The sequence below is a fragment of the Paramisgurnus dabryanus genome, chromosome 2 (genome assembly GCF_030506205.2).
Source record: "Paramisgurnus dabryanus chromosome 2, PD_genome_1.1, whole genome shotgun sequence".
Lineage (NCBI taxonomy): Eukaryota > Metazoa > Chordata > Actinopteri > Cypriniformes > Cobitidae > Paramisgurnus > Paramisgurnus dabryanus.
The window spans coordinates 26,858,358-26,879,478 of NC_133338.1; the positions used below are offsets into that span (position 1 = coordinate 26,858,358).

General features: G+C 37.0%; 2 protein-coding genes across 3 annotated transcripts in view; both read left to right on the forward strand.

Annotated features, from left to right (window-relative positions):
- Positions 1-1,430, forward strand: part of rras2 (RAS related 2) — a 43,240-nt gene extending 41,810 nt beyond the window's left edge. Inside the window, exon 6 of the mRNA XM_065267710.2 lies at positions 148-1,430. Coding sequence (XP_065123782.1) covers positions 148-235 — 88 coding nt within the window. The 3' untranslated portion in view covers positions 236-1,430. The remainder of the gene's footprint in view (positions 1-147) is intronic.
- A 5,240-nt stretch (positions 1,431-6,670) lies between these two features.
- tub (TUB bipartite transcription factor) overlaps positions 6,671-21,121 on the forward strand; it is a 107,567-nt gene continuing 93,116 nt past the window's right edge. For both annotated transcript variants that reach the window (XM_065267738.1, XM_065267740.1), the window contains exon 1: positions 6,671-6,857. In XM_065267738.1, coding sequence (XP_065123810.1) covers positions 6,796-6,857 — 62 coding nt within the window. In that variant the 5' untranslated portion in view covers positions 6,671-6,795. The remainder of the gene's footprint in view (positions 6,858-21,121) is intronic.

Genomic DNA, 21,121 nt, shown 5'->3' on the forward strand with positions numbered 1-21,121 from the left:
ATTTTGTATCTTGTATTTTAGAATTAAGAACAGAAACTAATTTAGATGAAAGCCAATAGCTTGTATGTCATATCTTAGTTGGTGTATTTGTAGCTTGAATGACACGTTTTGTCTGATTGTCACATCACATCCTGATTCCTCTCGTAGGAAGTTCCAAGAACAAGAGTGCCCACCCTCGCCGGAGCCCACGCGCAAAGAGAAGGATAAGAGTGGCTGCCATTGTGTGATCGTCTAATTGGCCTCTCACTGCCGTCACTCACCCAGCTGCTGTCACCAGTCCCCGCCCCCCACCCTGCCTTCTGACATCACATCCTGTGTGGATGAACTCGCTGCCTTTCTACATGTGCATGTCTTTGAAACAGCAGTCTCTCTCATAGCCTTATCAGGGGCATTTTAGGCCTCTAGGACTTCACTACTAGAAGAACCAAACTGACGAAATCTTCATCAAACCTTCAACTAGAGTACTGACATCAGTGTGACTTATATTGCGAATAGAATCCAGTAGTTGTGCCCCAACACTAAACATCGCTTCTTATCAATTTGCTATATAAACACACACCAATTCTTTTTTTGTATTTGAAGGATTTTTTGTCTTGTGACATATGTACTTTTGATGAACTGAAAAGACAACAGTGGGATGGCTGATGAGTAAAGCTTTAGTCCCACGAGATCTAATGTGAGACGATGCTCTGAGGCTTTGTGTGTGTTTCTCGTGCCATATTGGTTTTTACTTCCGTATGCTAAGCAGAAGTTGTACATAAGTGAAGATCTGTGTCTGCCTTTATAATGATGTGTGAGGTTAATGAGCTTGTTTGGACTTGCATTAAAACAACAATGTACTCGCATATATGTACATAGACAGCCTCTAACGCTATGACAACATTTCCCTTTGTCAGCAGTGAAATCAAATCATTTTTATTTTTGCCGAGATGCCTTTAAGTTCATCAGCCTTTGTCGTGAGACTTCTTGGCATGTACGGATTTGAATCTTTTCCGTTCCGTGATCTCAGATTGTGAATTGAATTATTCGTCTAGCCAGATTGTTGAAGCCTTTTTGACTCGCAGCTTAGATTTCTACAGACTGTCTTCAGACTCAGGTTGCTGCATTCACACTGTTTTTACATCATTCTTACAACAGTCGCTCTCCCAGAATAGTGCGCAATAGAGCCGGGCCATATGAAGGTATGTAGTGTTGCGGTCGAAAATGTCATTTTTCTATTCTGTGTGTATTGTAAATACCTCTTATCCTGCATGTAAGACCGAATGAGACAAAGAAACATGGAGAAGGATAATCACACAGATCAAGAGTACCCACACTCACCCAACATTGGTTCAAAAACGGACAACAACAATAGGCTTTATGCCCAGCTGCACTACTTCCTGAACTTCAGCCAGCTCCTTGTTTTCTGTCTGTCATTATTGGACAAACTGATTAATCCAGATGTGTCTGATTATTGTTGTTGTGACTACTGAGGTCAGGCACATCTGGATTAATCAGTTTGTCCAATAATGGCAGACAGGAAACAAGGAGCTGGCTGAAGTTTAGGAAGCAGTGCAGCTGGGCATAAAGCCTATTGTTAGGTTAACCCAGAAAATGCTCATATTTGACCCAACAATGGGTTAAAACAACCCAGCATGGGGTAAATCACAAACCAACAGGCTGGGTTCATCCCTTTTTGACCCAACGCTGGAGTGCACATGCGAATCCCAAGCAGGCGGGGCTTATTATTAAAAAATATTTGTGGTGTGGGCATGGTTTGTTCATGTTCCTTTAGCTCGGTTGGTAGAGCATTGCATTAGTAACGCAAAGCTCATTTGTTAGATTACCTACGCTAAAAAAATTGCTTGTTGCACTTTAATTTTTAAGTTGAATAAACTTGAATTTCAACTTTCTTGTCTAGTGAGGAGATAAAAAATAACTTAAGCTAATTCAACTGTATTTTTTATAATTTATAAAACTTCTCTCTAGTCAAGAAAGTTGATTAACTCTTTCCCCACCATTGACAAATTATCTCATCAATTAGGAGAAAATATTTTCATAAAAAAGTGTTTCTGAAGAATTTTTATGTTAATCTGCAATACCAATTTATGAAAAAACTGAAGCCAAAACATTATCTACAAATTTTAAACCTTATGTTTTGATAATCGTTTTGATTCTGATCTCTAACAAAATTCCTTCACAAAAATTTTTTTTGCTAAAGAATTTGTATTTTTAAATACAAATACCCATATTTAAGAGTTTATAAACAGATAAAAAAAAATAGATAGGATAAAACGTTTTTTCCCATTTTGTTTTTATGTTTGAAAGCAGAGGGTCTGTTCTTTCATCTGATTTATTTGTATGTTTATATATTTTTAGAAGAAAATTTTCCTGGAAACCATTTTGTGAAACTTCACAAAAAATGCTGGCGGGGAATGAGTTAAACTTAAAAAAAAAATCAAAGTGTAACAAGGGATTTTTTACAGTGTATAAACACATACTGATAAAATGTATTGTTTGAATGCACTGTAAGTCGCTTTTGGAGAGAAGCATCTGCCAAATGCATCAAATGTAAAATGGTTTGGGTTTCTACTGTAATATAATAATTATAACGTAAAACAGGTTTTTGGTCATACTGCCGATCCCTAGTGCACAACAGGCTCAGTGTTCTATATTAGTGGTCCACCATTGCAGATAATACAGAGATGTAGTCTCAGAAATAAGTGTATCTTTTTCAGGCCTTACATTTTAATTCACTTGTACACTGATTTTATTTTTCAAATGTATTCAAATGACAAAGAACATGGTTGCTAGCGGACAGAAGAACATCTAACGTAATTGCTATCTTCTAAGTATTTTTTCTTGTGTATGATCAAAGAGAAATTTGTCTTTTGGGACATCTCATCTAATGCTTTTTTAATCATCCAACTGAAAACGGAGATTCACATTCCCTCAAGAGTGCTCTGTTTTTAATACGGCTTGACTGCAATGCGAGGTTGATGCCTTTGTGACATTCACACTTAAATTTGGTATATTGTCATGAATCAAGTGACTTACTTATACTCCAAGGGTTCATATCACTGTCATGCCACATTTTATGTGTTGTCTTCCTTTATCAGCGTGCATTTCTGTATGAGGGATACAAATAAACTTTTCGTTTTGTCTTTTATCATCATGTAATATATAAGAAAAAAAGATGGAAGTGATCTTTTGAATGGACATGATTAAATGTTTTTACTATATACTTTTATACATTATTTTCTTATCAGACTAGTTAATGAGTATTTTTATATGTTTGTAAGTGAAAAAAATGCTCTTGTGGCACAACTATGTGTATATGTAAAGAGGAGTTTTTTAATTATCTCATCTAGTTTGTTTTTTAACTCACAAAAGGCCAATGTATGTCGAACTGCACCTTCACTGCTTTTGGTGACGTGAAACTCCCACATAATTAATCCTTCACCACATTTCCCATAATGCAGTGCATCGCCACCAGTGGAAGCCGGTCTAGTGATTAAAACAGCCCTTTTGTGAAGACACAAGTCAAGGTGCAAATATGCCCTATAACCAAAACTTTGTCCTAAATACCAGTCAACAACAAAGCAGATCCACATTAAAGGAAAAGCTCTGCAAGTGCTGTCTGGGCTTGTGCTGTTCAGTGTACATCATGCTTTAGCTAATAAAAAATGCGAAGAAAAACAGAAAAGGATGAAACGTGCATGACTTTGATCTAATTCATACTGTTTTATTTGTTACATATTTCCCTCCCCTGTATAGCCTCTGGTGCTATAATAAAAACTGATTAATATATTATACATTATCTTTGCTTTTCCTTAACTGAGGAATCAGGATGAAGGTCCAAAAGCTGTCACCAGAACAGTACCCTTTACAAAGGTACCATGATTTAGGCACAAATATGTACCTTGGAGTTAGCAATGTTTCTTTGTTATCAATATGTAGGTTTAAGGTATTAAAATGCACCCTTAAGGTACAAAGGGTACCACCTCAGTGAAAGCTTTTGTACCTTTATTACCAAGAGCGTTTACGTTCTTGTTTAAATGGTCCTTGAATACTGATGTCACTGAGCGATAAGAAGATTCCTTACTTTGTGTTGAAGTATAGTGTTTTAGTCATTGAAATCGCTATTTCTCTTGAGGCATATTCCAAATGACACCATAGTAAGAATGAAAAGCTACATAAAGGTGCTTTAATGGTTCCTCAGCGATGCCATGGAAGAGCATTTCTTATTGTATCCTAAAGGAAGCATTCGGTCAAAGAACAATTTTATTTTTATTTAGTTTTAATTCATGGCCAAGCATATGTGAACTCTCCTTTTTAATAGGTTTGGCTGTACCCCTTAATTCCAGCTAAAACCAATATTAATGCTACATCATACAGTGGCATTATAGGGAATAGGCATCAGCCTGACAATACAAACATGCACAAAGAAATCCTGGTCCACACAAATCTCCAGTTCCCAAAAGCTGTTAAGGAGGACCAGTTCTGTATTAATGCCAATATTAGATGCTCACATGGGAGTGGTGTTTATGTGTTCACATACTTTTGGCCATAGGTATTAATGAACAGTATGACACTACTGGATTCGTGTAACGTTCAAGACCAATGTGTTGTTGTTTGGTTGTTGATGTGTTGTTTGGTAAGCACTTTATCCTTCAGGATGGTGATAGTGGTCCATGAATTTATCTGGCCCTCATAGAGCTCCTGCCAAGAGACGAGAATGATAAAACAAGGCTGTTCTCCCCTTCACTTTTTAAATTTAAAAAAATAATTCAGGGGATCTGTTGCCATACTTTCTTTAATGCATTGGTGCAAGTTAAAAATTCTAAATAATTGATTTATTGAAAAAATGTAAGTTGCAAACGTTTTATTGAGTTGTCCAGACATAATAATGTTGATATTTACATCAACTTAATATTGTCTGTAACATCAACTTGATTATTTGTGTTAGTTTGTTTTAAACATTATTTCAAGTTGTAACTATGTGCATTTAGCTGGATAACTTATTTTTTTCAAGTTTTAGGTTGGACTTGATAGTGAGAGTAATGTAGAAAAAAGAATATTTTATGAAATTTTTAATCAAGATGAAAACACGAGAAGACTTATTAATATTTAATGTTCTTTACTTTTGGTATTTAATGTTGTTGATTTTTAAAAGGTTACCATTCTGCTGAAGAATAGGTCATTTGCTTAAGTTGAGAACAGACTCACTGAGCATTATCTTACATGCAGTTTCAATCAGAAGGATTTTTGCTAAAAATGCTAAGACTGGTTGTCTTCTGCAACCTGACAAGTGTTGTTAAATTAAAAAAGTTAAAATATTTTTAGTAGTTTTCTCCACATTCACGTGTCCACGATTAAATAAAATTTAAAATAATGTGGAAAAAACATTTCCTGTAGATGACCAAATTATTTTGATGCAAAAAGCACTGCTAAGATTATAATTGAGTGTCTCTTTGATCAAAATAATGTCCATGTCCTGTTGTTCTGAGTTCTTGCGTTTTGAAAAGAAATGATTTTTGTGTCTTTGGATCAATAAATTGCATTAAGAAGCAATTTTTTTTTTTTTAAAGATTGCCTATAGCAACAATGATGCTTACGCTTCTATAGCATGTGACGGCTTTATCAGTGTTATCATCTGTAATAATAATTGACATAACTATATAAAATACTAATAATACAATTAGGCTATGTTAAATCATAAAACAAATGATTTAGCTCATCCTTAACTTCTTAACATGTTGTGTGTGTGTTTTTTTTTTATATTTTCTCCTTGGAGAAGAATCTGTATCCCCAGTTATTGTATGTGCCCCTGTCTGTGAAATCCAGGCTAACGTCTCATGATCTAATTGTGAAATTAGGACCATCAAAGTTTCATTTTACAATTTTAATATTTGCCATGGTCTTACTCAGTCATTATTAAAGATATCAAGGTTATATTTTCTTACATTATAGGATGACTTTATGTATGACTTAGGTTTTTACAGTCCACTCAATGGACAATACCAGTTGTTGTCAGCTTGAATTCTCTCAAGTACATTTTTGGTCAGTGAATTTGGCCACAGATTCAGTTCCTTTGTTTACTGAGTGACAGCTGGACTCTCAAACCTTGTGCCTCTATTCCCCAGAAGTATTTTTTTCTCAGTCCATCCGTGCTATGGGGTCTGGTCAAAAATCTGTATAGATTTATTTTAGCATTTTTGCCATGCTAACTGCGCTCCAATCTGCTCAAATATGCAGCTATTGCTTGATCTATTTTCCATTTATCTTCGAAGAGAGGTTTAAACCAAGCAAGGATGCAACTCTGTGTCAAGCATTTCCATATTAAAAACAAAGAGAAGGATTTATTGTTTTTTTTTACTCTCAATCAGCATTAAACCTCCAAAAAAATGATTTATCATTAAGGCATAGCCAGACATACATATTATAAGTATGAATTACTGTATAGCCTATTATAAAGAAAATGTATTATATTTACTACTGTATATTAGTAATAAAAAAAATTGAAACATAAAGGAACTTCTCATTTCAACCTGGAAAACCAAAAGATGACAGCAAAGCAATATTAATCCAAATACAGTATGTGTGTTGACTGAATGAAATCTTTTCCCCTCTCACATCACAGCTAGTGGTTCAGTCCACCTATTTTAAAGCCCTCAACCAAACCATTTACCAAGACCCCGCCGATCTCCTGTCGAAAGGTCTGAAAGCGTTTACTGTGTGAACGAAGAGGATTTAACACAAGAAACCAACGATATTGTAGCGGCTGGTGATCGCTGTACGATCGCGCGTTTACGGATGGCCATGGACGGACTGAGCAACAATAAGAGCATGTCATACAGTCGATGGAGTTATGACAGGTGAGTACACTGTGATTTTGTAAACAAAGTGTAGTGATATATATGTGTGGATATGGTAAATATAATCGCGACAATAAACGTCATAAGCAAACTGAAGACGACAGAAGACGCGGATTTGACGACTTAAGTTGCGCACAAAGTTCACGATTCGTGTGAGATAAACAACAAGAAACACAGTGTTTACGTTGTTTTAGAGAGAATTTATCGGTTTTCGATTAATAAATTGGTTTTATATGTTTTTATATGACAGTTGAAAGCAGGTTTTCAGTCAAACATCTTATTAACACAACATAACAATATTTTGTTATTACTGTCGGTTTGTTCTGTAATCGAATCAGCCGTGCTCAAACATCACGGTTTCATTTAAACACGTGCGTCTCTCGTGTATTTATTAACCTGCCTTCAGCATCCTCTCATCTCCACTGTCAGCATCCTTCCCTATATGCTTCATCATATATCTGCCTCAGTGCAACTGCTTATAAACCAGTGGATGTGATGCTGGAGTTCATCATGTCTGCAGTGGGTGACATGTTTAAGGATTCAGTCAAAATCTTGAAAGTGATTGATATTCCGAGACCGCATCCTCACGGCTCCCCTAAGAGACTACGTATTTCTCCGTGGGCCATGCTACAAATGAGCAGGGATGGCATCTAAAAGCTCCACCAATGTATTTTCCCATCTCTCCTCTGAGACCCTTGGGATAGCTCAGTGTTGGTGGATGTCGCTGGGTGATAGGGCATGAAGGTAAATGGAGAAAGTGGTAAAAGCAGTGGTCAGAGAACAGCTGGTGCCTGTCTTCCAAACAAAGGAAATACTGTCCACAGCAGTGGTTTTGATGAATGGATAAAAGAGACGATAACGCAAGCTCTGACAGTACATTAGATCATACAGTGCTTCAGTATGATATCAGGCCCGTGCTGTGATGGAGATAAATAGAACGTTTCATTCAAGCGATTCTAATCACTTTGAACTGAAACTTTAGTAAGAAACCGTAGTGTGTTTTCAGGTCACAAGATTTTCCTTTTGAATTTATTTCACCCACTGCCTTCCAGAATAATACCCTCAGCTGGTTTTGGAATTAATTGAACTGGAGGTGGTAACAGATTCATACACTGTGCACAGTGCATTAAACTTGACAGCTGTTTTCATCAGGAAATGTTTAGAGCTGCTCTCACTTGGTCATATCAACAATCTGGCACTTTTGTAAGTGTCAAACATTTTCATATTTCTATCAGAGAGAAGGGGACATTTCACAAGACTGTTTTAAGATGTCAAATAAATCTTTGGCATCCCCAGAGTATGTATGTGAAGTTTTAGCTCAAAATACCATATAGATAGTTTATTATAACTTTTTTTGTAGGTGTGCTGTTTTGGGTGTGTCCTTTTAAATGCGAACGAGCTGCACTAAATTGCAGTGCTGTGGATGGATAGTAGGGATTAAGGGTACTATCCAACAAATTTAAGGGGCTGTTTACACTTGGTATTAAGATGTGTTTTCATCGATCGGATCACAAGTGGACGAGAGAGACACATTGCGTTTACACCTGGTATTTAAATCCGTCTCTTTTGTCCACTTTCGACCGCATCTGTCCTGAATACTGTGAGGGGGTGGTCTGTGAGACGGTGGGCGAGTCTCTCTGCTGTCATTCAAACGCGAGCGGGAGTATTTTTTTTATATGGACGCAAACTTATTATGTCGGAGCCCGCTGCTTGTTTAGCAAGTATACATGCTGCACAGTGTTTTGTACGTTTATTTGTTGGAGCTTTCTCTGAATTTTCAGCGCAATTGATGAAATAGGATCGCGCAACTTTCACGCTTTCAAAACGAAACTACGGAGAACACCCCGCAGTAGTTTTATCAATGAAAGGCTAAAAATAGCGCTGTTCACCGTATGTTCACGGCAGAAGTCAAAAAAGACGTAAAATTAGTGTTTAATACCTCAGATTAGATAAATGGGCGGAGAGAAGGCGGTCGCATGTGGCTGTTCGAACGCATTCAACCACATTGCGTTCCGCAACTCCAAAGCGATCCGATCGAAAGTGGTTTCGACTACCTCTGGATGTGGTTGAAAGTGGTCGAAAGTGGACGCGTTCAAAACGTTTTGAACACCGTTTACACCTGGCATTAACGTTGTCCACTTGTGATCCGATCGACAAAAACGCATGTTAATGCCAAGTGTAAACAGCCTCTAAATTACCTGTTTTTTCACATGTGGAGAATGGTTTACCAAAACGAAGTTACTGTGTTGATCTTTTTCACATTTTCTAGATTGATAAAAGCACTGGGGACCCAATTATAGCACTTAAACATGGAAAAGGTCACATTTTCATGATATTTCCCCTTTAAAATAATACTCAAGTGATCCTATTAAGAACAGTTCACAGACTTGCATATAATTATTAACTTTCCAAACATACAATCAAAACGACTAAGCCTATAAATGACCTCAGATGTAAAAACTGCTAAACGCTTCCGCCTTTAAAAATAAGATTGATATTAATTCAATGCTCTCAGCACGAACTAGCTATAATTTTTTTTAAATACTTCCGCTTCATATCCACACAGTATAAAAGTATTTGTTGTTTCCACTTAAAAAATTAGGGGTTCGTGCTGCCTTAAAAGTTTGAGTTAATTTAACTTAAAAATATTAGTTAACTCAACATTTTTACTTATTAAAGGAAAACAACACACTGTAAAAAAAACTTTGCTGCCTTAAAATTTTTTGTTAAATCAACTCAGATTTACAAGTCATGTCAACAGAAATTAGTTGTCACAACTTATAAAATTTAGTTGAGAACAGTCAAGTTATAACAACTCACCTGTAGTTATAACAACTCATCTCTAGTCAAGATAAATAATAGTAAGTTAAAATGACTTGTAAATCCGAGTTGATTCAACAAAAATTTTTAAGGCAGCAAATTATTTTTTACAGTGCACCATTTATCAATATTTTACCATGTTCTTATCTTAAAGGCACACCATGGAACTTTTTGGCCACTAGGTGTAGACATGTATTTTTCACGTCTAGCGCCCCTAGAGCCCACAAGCCCCGCAGCACTGTCGCAAAGGAAAAGAAGACAACTCTTTAGGTCACAAAGTGTGCCTTCCAGCATGTCATGGTTCATATAATATAATTTCATGGGTTTTATTTTAATCAAACGCCAAAATAATCGCGTAGCTCACGTTTACAAGCCAGTTGTAACGGTGGTCGCTTGGATAAAGTTTATATTTAAAAAAATATTGCCCTTAAGGGGAATCGAACTCGGATTGCTTGTGTTGAAGATATATGACGCTTCCACGGCACCACAACGTCACGTGATATAAGTCTCTCTCTAAACTTTCCAAGTAGCCTCCAGTAAAATTCATGTAAAAAATTGTGTTTGTGCGCCAGACAGGACTTCTATATGCAAGCATTATAACATTACTTACTAGTACAAAAGCATAAGGGCCAAGTCAGCATCGGTCAGAAACCCCTCATCCTTCTTTAGTTCACGCCAGCGAGCGAACGCTGGCCCAATATAATTGATCCCCGTCCTTCTTTTTATTCTGTCACCCTCCCGTTTTCTCTTTCTGGTCTCCTCCGACAAAACCTTGGGTTTCTTTTTCTTAGTTGCTGCTTCAGCCATGACAAAAACATCAGGAAAATAAATAGTTGCGCTCTCACATCCGAATTTGAGGAAGTGGAGAAAGTGACGTATGCCGTAAAGCAGATTTTTGTAGTTTTTTGTTTTGTGCTCGGGTTACTACCTGAAACTCCAAGTTTAAAAGTATGAGTAAAAGCGATACAGACCCCGTCACGCTATGGTGGACAGGTCATTCAACCTATTTTAAGTCGATGTACCATCACAAGGGTCTTGAAAATATATTATGAAGGTTGAAAAACTACAAAGTGTCGCTTTAACTTCTTTTTTCAAAGCGTGCTTCGTGAAAGTGTTAGCATTTAGCCTAGCCCCATTGATTCGTTATGATCCAAACAGGGATGAGCAGACTAAGTGCTCTTCACCATACAATATAGTTCTCATTTTTTATCCACTTAAAAAATTGCCATGTTTTATTTTGTGCCACCATACCTAATCGTGTAACTACTCATGCTACAGTCTTTAAATAGAGAAAACATTGAAGCGTTTGGTGGCTTCTAAATGAATGGGGCAAGGTAAAATGCTAATACATCCACGACGCGCTGTACAAAGATTAAGTGTATGCATTAAAAAAGATAGGTATAAGTTTAGGTAAGAACGTAGTAAAATATTGAAAAACGGTTTTCCTTTAAGTCAATATTTTAAGACAGAACAAACACTAACTTTTTGACACACTTAAGTTAAGCAAACAAATCTTGTTGTAATTTTTACAGTGACTTAATCCAGCCCTCAGGCCATGTAGAAATATTGGTTTGTTGTCAGAATCCGTTAAACGCCACATCGTTCTTCTCAAGATGTAGCAGAAGATGAATGTGAAATGACCGTGGATCACATTCAACCTTGGGTCCCTTGTAAGTACTTGGACCTGCATATAACCCGAATGTGGCCGCCACGTGTATCACAGCGCCCCGTAATATGTGGTTCAGTTTTTTAATTTTTACATTCTCACTTTCACCATTTGCAATGTTTCTAGTAGCATCTTTAGTGATTTTGCAACTGTTAATTATGTCTTGTCCAAAAAAGTGGATTTTTTTAGTCAGCTTGCATGCGCTTAGAGGGTTTTGCAGCGAACAATTTTGCCAATTTTGTTAAATACCAATGAAATGACTAAAGGCGTTTAAATTACTGACTTATAACCTTTTAATTTCCTTTAAAGTGAAATTACTGAATCTAAATATAATAGCCTTATAAAAATGTTCTGCACAAAAACCTGTCAGACGCACTTAGTGGGTTTTGCATTTAAACTTCTCATATATAGGTCACCAGTAACATAAAACATGCACATACTGTAAGGTGGTAAAAAAATTATGATTGATATGCTGTGCTACTTTACAGCCAGCAGATGCACATTTTATGTTATTCACTGCAGCTCCAGAAAAAATTCTGATAGATGTTGAACAGCTCAGTCAATTACACAGAATATCTGCTGTGTTCTTCAGTCGGATAAGAAAAACCATTGTGAACCTTTTATATAAAGTCATCTACTCACAAATGGAGGTGCTTGATTTGTTGGATTCATTCTGTATTTCTGTTCAGTGTAGCATAGGGTCAATGTGGTTTTTGAGGTTGCTTGGGGGAAAGAGGTCTCCAATGGATGACATATCAATTTTCTTGTCAAATTAATGTGTTTTTTTCCCCTGTTAGAATGGAGGTTGTGACTCAGTGGATTAGTAGCGCAGGGCTCTTAATCATCAGATAGTCTCTCTTTTGGTGACACTGAGATCATACTGGTTTACTGAAATAATCAAATAAAAAATGAATCTTGCTGATTGACATTGACTGTTACTGCCAGCCAACAACATGACAAATGGTTCCTATTAGTAGAAAATTGACAAAAAGCTTTATGTTATAATACAAGACCAAGTTTTCAATTAATTTGATTATATTAATTACAGAATGTCTGTGTCAGTCAGCAGTTAACCTCGGCAGACAGACGTCTTAGCCGAGCAATTTATTTAAGACTAAGTAAACAAGAGTATCCGCCTCCTATTGAAATCTTGCAGCTTAGAGACCTTAGTGCAGCGCATGGGATTGGTTTATAAGGCTTTGTTGATTCTGCTCGCAATGCACCACTGATCCGAAGCAAGGGCAGCGCACAGCTGTATACGTTTTTGTATGCATATTCGTTGTCTCATCTTCAGGTCCTTCAGGTATGTCCCCTTGAGTTGTGACCCCTGACTTAGACCTGTTTGAATAATTTAGTACCTGTTTCTGTGGTAACCATTCATCATTGGTTAAATCTATGAAGCTGAAAGAGTATGAGGGCGAAATTTGCAGGTTGAAGAGACGTTGAGTAGATATTGTTTTTATAATAACAACAGCACAAGGTTTGTACTGTAGTAGTAGTTGAGTGTATGTGACTGAGCATTGTGACATTGCTGTTTGTACAGATATGATGGACACTTGTCTCAATGGGATAATTCATTGACATATTTTAATACATGCATTTAGTTTTGACCATTGCACTTTTTGTAAGGCTACAAGAACAACTAGGAAGAAAAGTAACATTTTTATTTTGTAGGTGCAATAATCTTTTATGCAAGAACATTACTTATACTGTAAATCTGCAATTGTTTTACTTAAAGCCATTACTCAGTGTTGCAAGTGGAACATAAATTAGGGGAACTACCGTATTAATGCTGTTTATATCATCGTCTCAATTCCTTGCTGTATGGTGTGAGCATACGTTAAGCTTCGTCTCCCTAAAGGATGCTGAGAGGCACAGGCATACTGCTGCATTGCTCTAATTACTCTTCTCAGAGATGTGAAGTTTACCAAGGGAAATGCAATTGTGGGTGTGTTAAAACAGAATTGTGTTGCACAGAGAGATATAAGATCTCTCAGTATCCCTGACACAAACATTATGAGGCTGTACTCTGTTTTAATTGTGTAAATACTTCTGTAATGCCACTTAATTATAAATGCTGTGGTCTTGATTTAATTATGCCTGGATGCTCATCCACTTGTGCACTTCAAGGCAGGAAAAATAGCTAGCAAAGGCAAAACAGGCTAAAAATATGTTGAGCAGTGTTGATTGTTCACCTCACAATCTGAAGCCCTTATTAATTTTCACTGATGATAGAAAGTTAATTGTGTGGGAGCAAATGATAACTGTAAACACATCAGGAGGAGCTGTTAAAAATAACCCAAGGCATCGGGTCAAAACAATCAGTATTAACTTATAAGAAAATTTGATATTTTTTCTTAATTTGAGACATTTATCATTATCACTGGACTGCTTGTGCAAGCTTGTGTTATTCTGGCATAAATTATGAGTTACCACAGATGTGCACATTGGTACCAAATAGTGTTTATTAGTACCTCAAAGATACATATTAGTATCTCAGAGGTACATATTGCTACCAAATTGGTATACATATCTGTACCTAATGGTTGATAGGATCTTTTTAAAGGGTACTGCCCCAGTGACAGCTGTGCAGTGGCAGTTCTAGACAAATTTCACTAGGGGGGCCAAGGAGGGGCCAGTGTTTAACCAGAGGGGCACATTAAAAAAAGGGCAACAAATGATATTTAAAGATTATAGGGGTGGTTACATTAGTTAAAGCCAGGACTAGGCCTTAGTTTCTTTGGAAAATATAGCTAGCTTAAACAAACATGCCTTACTAAAAACATAACTTGTGTGCGTTTTGAAGCAAAACAAAGGGCACTGATGTATTTTAAGTAGTTTTCAGTTCGGACAGCTCTTACATTTATTTTAGTCTAGGACTAGTCTAACGCCTGTCTGGGAAAATGCCCCTTAAACTTTATTTTACTTTACAATCATGTAAACATTTATTTTGAACAAGAGTGAGTGCAGGTGCAAAAGAGAAGCTGAGCTCTCATCAGCTCCCTTGTTCAGTAGTCAGGGCACTGATTAGGGAGCCATTTTAAGGGCTGTCTCAATCGCAAAATCATTCCAGTGCACTGAAACGTTTGTTACCTAAAAATTCCCACAATGCAACGCAAAAACGAGTGAGCATCGACAGTTCTAGTTCCCTTACTGGAAATTACTGTCAGATCTTGGCTGTAGCCATTTTCTCAATGTCAAGGAAGGATCCTCGTAACGCCAGAATTTCGAGGATGCTACGTCATCAACGTCCGTCGACGGACTGTTCCAATTTCAAGGATCCTCGGAATTGCAGCCAAGGAATGAGTCCTTCATTCGAGAAATATCCCATATACTGTAAAGGATGCATATGTGTATCCTTCAGGCTCTACGCACGCTGAAATCACCCACAATCCTATGCGCATAGTGCCAAAAGCACACCTTTAATTGACGCAATGAAGCAATGACGCAATGACGTGCACTTGCTAGCCTGTTCCATTTACGTGTTCTCCGAATGCTTAAAAGGAGCCTCGCCTAGCCTCTGAAGGAAGTGACCTGTAAGGACTAGTCCTGCCAAGGAAGTATCCTTTACATTGAGAAACGGCCTGTTTCTCAATGTCAAGGAAGGATCCTCGGAAGCTAGAATTTCGAGGATGCTACGTCATCGACATCCATTGAAGGACTATTCCAATGTCGAGGATCCTCGGAATTGCAACCAAGGACTGAGTCCTTTGTTTGAGAAATATTTTATATACAGGAAAGGATGCATATGTGTGTCCTTCGCGCTCTCAAATCACCCCCAAATCCTATGCGCGCAGCGCTGAAAGCACACTTTTTTACTGACGTAATGACGCAATTACATGCACTTGCTAGCCTGTTCCATTTACGTGTTCTCCGAATGCTTAAAAGGAGCCTCGCCTAGCCTCTGAAGGAAGTGACTTGTAAGGACTAGTCCTGCCAAGGAAGTATCCTTGACATTGAGAAACGGCCTGTTTCTCAATGTCAAGGAAGGATCCTCGGAAGCCAGAATTTCGAGGATGCTACGTCATGGACATCCATTGAAGGACTGTTCCAATGTCGAGGATCCTCGGAATTGCAACCCAGGACTGAGTCCTTTGTTTGAGAAATATTTCATACAGTATACAGGAAAGGATGCATATGTGTATCCTTTGCGCTCTTCGCGCTCTCAAATCACCCCCAAATCCTATGCGCGCAGCGCCGAAAGCACACTTTTTTACTGACGTAATGACGCAATGACGTGCACTTGCTAGCCTGTTCCATTTACGTGTTTTCTGAATGCTAAAGAGGAGCCTCGCCTAGCCTCTGAAGGAAGTGACTTGTAAGGATTAGTTCTGCAAAGAAAGTATCCTTGACATTGAGAAACGGCCCTTTTCTGAAGTCCTCCAACCAAGAATCACGCAAGCCTACTCAATAAACTTCATGAAATGCGAACTTTTATAAAGACAAACGTTTGTTTTAGTCTTAAAATAAACACACCGCTAGACAGTAAGGGACAGCAATCTACATACACATATGCGAACCTGCATGCACATTAACAACCTCTTAAGCTTGGGAACGAATTAAGACATTCAGCGAACAGCACCAACAGGCGGCTACCAGTGTTGCCAGATCTCGCAAGACAAATAAGCAACCAGGCCAGTGAAAACAAGTCCAAAACAAGCGACTTTTCCACTCCCCCCATGTATGTAAGACTCATTGAGGAGAACGGTGCTGCATTTTTTTTTATGTTTCTCTGCGCTAGCATGTTGTACGATCGAGGTTCGCATGGTGTGCACGTATTTCACACTTAACTGATACTCTGCACAGTGCTTTTGAGTCGTCCCACACAACAGATTGAATCCACTCTTTTACTCATTTCTCTTTCTCCCAGTCTTTGTTATATTTCTTCCCATATTTCGCCCAATTTGTCCCAGGCCTTTGTTCCTCCAGAAAACTCTCCTACAGTCCAGTCAGTCCCCATCAGTCACTAGACAAACTCCTACATTTAAATAACATATAGAAAATATCTGATTGACAACTTATTTTGGAGCTGGGATCAAGCCCAAATAAGCAACTACACTTAAGAAATAAGCCCCCCCCCCCAATAAAAAAACGCACCTCGCAACTACCAATATTTGTAAGCAACTTTACAGAAAAACAAGTTCAAAGTTGCTTATAATAAGCGGAATTGGCAACACTGGCGGCTACAGTGATTGGGAGCGGTGCTTTAGTTTGCCTGTGTAGAATGTTGCGTCGCATTAGTTCCGCTTTTGGCGCTCGCGTGTATAACCATAATAAATTCATACTTTTTATTTGGTCAGCACAGGGGGGCCACAGGGGTGGCCAGGGACATGTCTACAGAGACACGGGCCTCCCTTGGCCTCCGTATAGAACCACCACTGCAGCTGTGGTACATATTTCAACCATAACGCAGGAATTGATCTATACAAAATGACAAAATAAAGTTAAAATGAATTCAATAGAGACTTAACATTTAATCCAACATTTGTGTGTGCTATTTATTTGCCTATTACAGTGTTACAAATGTATTAGATTTTTGAAAGATATATTCATTAAATAATTACTTTTATGTTATGTGTTATGGGTATTAATATTAACTGCCAGGTTAACCTTATAAAATATTTAAATGAAATAATCACGACAATGTGTGTGACAAAGTATTTCATGAAGAAACAAAAAATGTATGAGAATTAAATGTCAAAGAAATAAAACAGAAAATGAATCGTCAGACAAATTTCATAACCTTGACAGCCTTAACCATGAGTCTAGTTTCCTATGCACTATTCACACAGAATTCAAATAAATACCAGCATTTGGGACACTGCTGCAGTACAGGGGGCTCCATCAAGGGCAATGGTTGCTTAGTAACTGTAAACAGCTTACAGCGATACTTATTAACTATATTGTATTGTGTTAAGTAATTTGCATCTTTCTTTGGGAGTAAAAGAAAGTAATTGGAGAGAAGAGGGGAACAGGACCAGAAAATGACTTAAAGCCAGTGGGGACTCAAGCTAAGTTCAACCAAGGTGCTGCTGTTTCAGATGTGACCCTGTCTGTGAAAATACAGATAAAGCTGTTCTGTTTTTACTATTTTCTACATAAAATTGGCTACATAATATAAAGTACGTTCAAAACATAACCTTCATATCTTACATATTGACTGAGGAAGGCCATGTCAAAGATTAAAATCAATTTGAAGTTTTTGCCACTCAGTTTCACTATAGATGTGAATATTGGTCAGTCATAAAAAGATTATGTTGAGCGTATGAAAATCATGACAGAGTCAGTTTAGCCAATACTAACCAACCTTGAAAACGCTGAAGCTGCTTTTGGTATCATTGTGAGGCTGCATTCAATTTGAGGACTTCATTTTCCTTTAGACCCAAGATAAATTTTGAGCCAAACAAGAGCTGCATTTAAATAGCTTTTTATTGCCCAATGTTTTTCCTTCGCTTCAAGTTAGCTGAGTCATTATGCGGCAGCACGAAAGGAAAGATAAACAAAAGAAAAGCCTTTGTTTTATTTAATAATAGTGATACAATAACTTTACATTTTTAATTTAGCAACATTCTACATTATACAAGTGCTTATTGACATTATTGCATATTTATGAGCTTGGTATTTAATCTTTCAGCTGCCAGTAGAAATTTCACAGTTCATCTGACAAGTAGACATTTTTTACAGTGAGACTTGGCACTAGTGATGTTACTTATAAAATATGAAAATATAAATAAAGATACATGGACTTGGACACCAGAGGCGGACACTACTTGAATATTTTAAGTAAATTTTCCAATCATCTGTGCTTTATGTGTGTTTGTCTTGGGAAAAAATTTACTTTACTTAACTAAAAAATGTTCACTACATTATAATCTAAAGCATAAAATCATACTGTGTATTCCTTTTATATTGCATATTAAAAATTGATTTAATACCTAATTACATAAAATTGTGTACTTTTAATTTCTTGAGTAAAAGTACGAAAGTAAATGTACTAGATGTTTAATGTACTTAAATATTAAATATAAACCAAAAACTTGAAATTATGAAGTGGAGTAAAAATTATGATAATATGATTTGGGATGTATGTTTTCCAAAGAAAAACACTGATAAAATACGAATACTTGAAAATGTACTTTTATGTAGAAAGTAAAAATACTAAAGTATACTATAGTGTCTGCCTCTGTTGGACACTGATGCACATTTTTTTTTAGTTCCAATCAGCCTTAATGATAATCTGGGCTGCGCTTTGCAGGTTTAAGTGTGCATAAAGTTGGTACTGCACAGATATGAGCCCTCAGTTCTGCTCTGTCAGTATTGTGCCCATGTGCTTCTCATAGTTTGGTCCTCCAAAGACAAACTACATACAGTAGATGCTAATGATGAACTAAAAACTGTATTTTAAAGTTTATTGAATATGCACTGTGGCATGCAGTTGGTGTGTAACTTCCAAAAAATGATGACATTAGGATGATTGATGACCTGGTGTGCTACCACATTCCAGCAGTTTTGTTTCTCTCAATCCCTCACATTTTAAAATTGTCCATGTTTGTGTGTGTGGATGTTTTGCAATTTGTAAACTCTTGTCAGCTTTTTCAAGAATTATGATTTAGCCCAATTTGCATTTCTTGACCAAATTATACTGAAGTTATACAGTAATACAGTAATTCTTTGTTCACTGTTATTATTTCTTAACTCGTCCTGGGAAAACGACATGTTTGTTTAGATAAGGCTGTCTTGGAGTATATTACGCTTTAAAAACAGCCCTGTACATCTGTGATCTACATTGGGTTCATTAAACTTGTACTTAAAGGAAATCAGATTTAATTTTCATTGAGTCACTGCTGATGGTCAGTAATCAGAATTTTATTTGAAGGCCCAGTGATTTGGTTACGAAGTGATGTTTTCTTTCTTGTGTTCACGTTTTTCTTGTTGAAACTTCCTATTGGTCTAGGTAGGAAATATCAAAATTAAGAGGCATAAAGTATAGCCATAGAGCCAATACACTGTTAAAAATGTAGCTGTTTGCCAGTAACTTACTTGAAATGTATATGTTATTTACTGGCAATAAACATTAAACATTAACAAGTCTTTTTAGCAGTGGTTCTCAAACTGGGATCCGGGGGCCCCCAGGGGGGCCGCAAGATGGTGCCAGGGGGGCCCCAGTTTTATGACATTTTATAAAATACATTCATTTATCATTAATTCTGTGTAATTTAACCTAAAAAAATAAGGCTACTAACCAACAGCACTACTTTGTATAACTTAATATGTTTTGTTTAATACAATGTTAATTTTTAGAACAGTTTTTTGTCATAAATTTTCTTTGGGGGGCCGCGAAAGGAATGCACCGTACCCAAGGGGGCCGCATGCGGAAAAAGTTTGAGAACCACTGCTTTATAGAATAAAACTAAAATAACAGCCTCATGCAAAGCATCCCGGGAACCAAAATCTGAAGGAAAAACAGGAAAAATGTTGATGAGGATTTCTGGTTCCCAGAATGCTTTGCATGAGGCTGTTATTTTATAGTTTTATTTTGTAAAGACAAAGACTTGTTTATGTTTAACGTTCATTTAACTTTGAAAAAATTGTTGCCAGTAAATAACATCAATTTAAATTTACAGAAAGTTACTGGCAAACAGCTGCATAACTAAAGCAAAAAAGAAACACAATATAGGTTTAAGTTTTATTTCTAAAAAATATTTGATTGGACAAAAATCTGTGTGCCCTTTACAGTAGGCATATAGGTAAGCAATACGATACAGCACGATACAGCACTTTCCTCGAGTACCTTATTGCTTTTATAAAATGGTAACACACAATATTAAATAACAAAAAATTTATTAGTGCAACTTTCATGAAGTTAAATCAATAAACGCATTCCTTCCGCTAGAAAAAAGTAGTCCCTGACTGTTAACAACAAAGTTCCAATGTGTAATATGCATCAAAGCTCAAATAAAAACAACAAACCGTTCTCAAACTGATACATGTGGTTGCTAAGGGTGTTGCTTATGGCGCAGTGATAAATAGAACAGCTGGGTGAAGCGGTCTTAGCCGTGTTTTATTGTGAATACAGCACAGCTATTGACCAATCAGTATCAAGGATTGGAACTACACATATGGGCTAAACACCATAACATGATGAGTTTTGAGAATTTTTTGCAGAATCTCAACATGCTTTATTACATTTTCTTGTATAGCTGTCTCGCTATTTATTGCTTTAATGCCACATGCCATTTTTGTTATTTTTGTGTTTTGTTTTTTGAGTCTTTCTGTACATTCTGTTCTCTTGTTGATGTGTCACCCTTGGAAATTGAAGGGTCATCAGTGGTGTATGTGTAATTCATGGCAAGGCTTTTATTTATTTATTTATATATTTTTGTTAAAACGTCTGTGCACATTATTGTACAGTTTGACGTCATTCCCAATGACGGGTTTCCTTCATTCTGTTTGTTCTTCATATTGGTAGTGTAGCACAATAAGCATCAGTCACCAAATATCATTGTCTGGGGATTCGGGGAAAATGCTGTACACCCAGGCAGATTCAGACTGATGAACGATTCACACACTTCAATGAAATATCTTCAGCGTCTGAAATGCAACCTCATGCTTATAAGTCAACAGAAATCTCTGTGCTTCAGGACAGGCAGCAGGTTAAAAAAGCACATAAAATGTCTGTATGCAGTAGGGGTGTCCTCGACTAAGGATTTACATATTCGAATCAGAATTTTCGAATCTTTCCATAGTCGACCGATAGTCGAATCATCTATGTTTGTGT